Source organism: Castanea sativa, chromosome 12, assembly GCF_040712315.1.
Source record: "Castanea sativa cultivar Marrone di Chiusa Pesio chromosome 12, ASM4071231v1".
Lineage (NCBI taxonomy): Eukaryota > Viridiplantae > Streptophyta > Magnoliopsida > Fagales > Fagaceae > Castanea > Castanea sativa.
Genome location: NC_134024.1, coordinates 43,288,306 through 43,291,498, shown reverse-complemented (window position 1 = coordinate 43,291,498; position 3,193 = coordinate 43,288,306). Strand labels below are relative to the sequence as shown.

General features: G+C 34.6%; 1 protein-coding gene across 2 annotated transcripts; it reads left to right on the top strand.

Annotated features, from left to right (window-relative positions):
* Positions 1-857: 857 nt before the first annotated feature.
* Positions 858-2,402, top strand: LOC142619235 (uncharacterized). Of its 2 annotated transcripts, XR_012841466.1 has the most exons (3): positions 858-1,431; positions 1,662-1,849; positions 2,273-2,402. XR_012841466.1 is itself a non-coding variant. In XM_075792301.1 (2 exons), exons 1-2 carry the CDS (start codon positions 976-978, stop codon positions 1,755-1,757), a joined length of 552 nt encoding a protein of 183 aa, XP_075648416.1. In that variant the 5' UTR covers positions 858-975; the 3' UTR covers positions 1,758-1,945. The 2 variants fall into 2 exon arrangements, 1 of the variants encoding a protein (XP_075648416.1); XM_075792301.1 differs by lacking the exon at positions 2,273-2,402 and having other exon boundaries at positions 1,662-1,945.
* The last annotated feature ends 791 nt before the right edge of the window (positions 2,403-3,193 follow it).

The following is a 3,193-nucleotide window of genomic DNA, read 5'->3' as shown; positions in this document are numbered from 1 at the left end:
TATGAGTTGGAGAACTAATCACATGTCATGTATCATTAAATAAGATTGATGGTGAATGAAATAATAAATACATAAATGCGATAACTACAACCATATGGTAAAAGAGGCTAACTTACTGACCTCCATGGCTAGGGGTGGTCATTGAGGTGCGATCTTCTTGGTAGTAGGTCTAATATGTTCCAAGTCATTAAGCTTGGACTCACCATTCATCCAAATTGCAAATTAGAGCTCTAGATTTTTAAGACCCAAAATATTCAAATCTAAAGAAAATAAGACAATTTGGATTTGAATATTGGGATGCTTGATCTAGCCTCCAAGCTGTAAGTAGCTTTCTTGATCAATCTCCACTTTCAGTTCTTCTAAAAAAAATATTTACTTTAAGTGCTAGTATTTTTTTTTTTTTTTTACGAAAAGTGCTAGTTTTTACTTTTTATTTATTTATTATTTTTTTAGTACTAGTTAATATATAGACGAACACTTTTATGATTTCATCACATATTTCTAGTATTATTATTAAATATAAATTCACAAGCAGCTAATCATTATAAATGCTTTATTTTTATTTTATTTGGTTGTAGCGAAAATTGACTGCATGTTCCTAAGATTCTCTGGTCACTTTTTATTAGATTATTCATTGTTCTAAACTATTGTGGGTATGGTACAAGTGACATGACACCTATATCACTCACTCCATGGACCAAAATGAGAAAAAAGCAAAAATGGAGGGCAAAATCGAGAAAAAGGTTAAGAAACAAGGGACAAAGCAGGCACATCACATTTAAAATTGAAAATTTAACGGTAACTTTCCTAAACATCCTGTTGTTCTTTCTTCCCACACGTTTGCTTTAAACACAAGTCCCAAACGGTCCAAATCCCACAAAGGAAACAGAAAGCAAAAAAAAGGCAAAAAAGATCACAACATTTTATGTAGAGAGTATCTCATATAGAAGATTCAGAACAAAATCTCTCTTAGATATGGCTATGTCCAAAGTAGAAGAAGAAGAAGAGACAGAGAGGCTTGTTATGGGCACTACAAAAGTGGTGTACTACTTAGAACCATTGATGTCAAAAGAGCTTCTCTGCAAATTCCCCGACAAGTCATTGGCTTTCGACTTCGACTACACGCAGAGCTCAATATGGTCCCCTTTGGTCCCTCGGGCTTACAGTGCCATGGACTTGGATTCTGATTTTGAAGATTTGGATTTCATTACACCCACAAATAGAAATATCTCATTTGGTGGTGGTGCTATGGTGTTGAGCAACAAAACCAAGTTGAAGAAAGTCACTTCCAACATCAAGAAGAAGCTCAACATCAATCTTAATCTTAATGTTTTGAAGATGAAGCACATGCACAAGAACAAAACCAAGGCATCTGAGTTCTCCCCAACTCCTCTAAAGCCCACTTTTACTTGTTTCCCACACACTACAAAGGTATTTCTTTCTAGAGAATTTCTATTATTTTGTTTTCTTTATTTCTATATTTTTTAATCTGAAATTTTGAGATAATTACCCTGATATTAATAAGCCCTTTTGAGAGGAAAAAATTGTAGGAAAACTTTGTCTCTATTGAGTGCAATTTATTTTGGTTCATTATCTGATTAAAAAAAACAAAGGAAACGAAAAAGCATTTTTCTTATTATATTTTACACTATTCATTACAGGCTTGGACTAAGGCGTTGAAAGTTGCCTCTAAACATTTCAAGAAAAAGAAGAAGAAAGATCCCACGGCCCATGTAAAGCTCTCTAAAACAATTTGAGAGATGGGAATATTTCAAGATAATTATTCAATTGGAAATTTCTCTCTCTTTGGTCAATTCATTCAAATCTGAATTGCCCTTGCAGCAAGCAGGTACACCGTACGTTACTATCATGTGTATTCAAAAAGTGTAAAACTTTTATTAATTCTTGTAATGCATAATATTTCAAGGCCTTTTCATTCCTATTATTGAAGGAATTTAATTTTACTAGAGTTTTGCTGGGTATAGAAGAAATCCTTTTCTATGCTTGAATGAGAATCAGAACCAGTGTCCATCATTATTAGATCAAATAATTGGAAGAGAGGGACTGGAAACTAAATAAAGAGATTGAAATAGTAACGGCTAGTTGGGGTTGCGTGGGATGAAAGTATTCCTCTGAGTCGGTGATATCAAAACAGAGAGTGAGAGTCTCTCCGTCTCCGTGTGGGATTCGGAGAGTGATGTAGTAAATTTTTGTATATATATATCCCACTTTGGCAAGAAAAAACTAAACGCAAAAAAACTTTCTCTTGAAGATTTCAGTACGCAAAAATACTCTCTCTTGAAGATTTCAGTAGTCATGGCTATGGCTATGCTTTTGGGTTTAGATGCAAGAACTCGTGTGGCTATGGGTTTAGAGCCTAACCCTCGTATGGGTTTGAAGAAGACTCTCTCTTCTGCTTCTGTTTCTGCTTCTGGGTTTCCTTCAAAGTTGCAGCAAGATGATGGTAACAAGAAGGAAGCGATCTCAACGCTGCCTTCTGCTGCCAGTGAAAGTGCCGAGAATAGTGAAAAGAAAGAGAGGATTGTGGTCAAGATTAATTTGGCAGCATGGCGGCAAAGGAAAGCGCAAAAGGAGGAGGAGGAGAAGAGGAAGTCATTGGAGTTGAAACTTGAAGCGTCAAAAAGAAAGCTACAACTTGGATACCAACAAGTTCAAAAGGCCAAAAGAAAGATTCAATTGGTGGATTTGAGAGACGTCCCTAAGCCTGAACCAGAGATTAATCTTTCCAAGAAATCCAAGTGCTATCACCGTCATTGATGATGATCTACATGTTGATGATGATTCTTCTTGTATATGATTTTTGAATTCTTTGTACTTAGTTCATGAAGTAATCAAGATGATAATTTTACAATTTTAATTTGTTACGTTTGAAGAATGTATATCATTTGTTAGCATTGCATGCAAATCTATCCGACTCTGAGTCGGAGTGAGCAAACCAGAGGGATTTTTATTTATCATTCACAATTCAAATCATAAACAGAGAGATTTTATTCTTTTTATTCTTTTATCTTTTAAGAGAGACGTGGTTTCTTGTTGTAGAGGAGAATGGGAAGCAATTCAAGAAATTGTAATACTATGACTTTTTCTAAGTATGAGAATGAAGGTTTTATAATTCAAAAAACTCAATCCTTGAAACTACTGTGAAGTAATATTGTTCTAGTAATGTTGTTTA

Bases quoted from the DNA above. Each gene is read 5' to 3' on its own strand.
- LOC142619235 (XM_075792301.1), top strand. From the start codon at position 976: ATGGCTATGTCCAAAGTAGAAGAAGAAGAAGAGACAGAGAGGCTTGTT. The intron at 1,432-1,661 runs GTATTTCTTTCT...TATTCATTACAG, and splicing joins GTTTCCCACACACTACAAAG to GCTTGGACTAAGGCGTTGAA.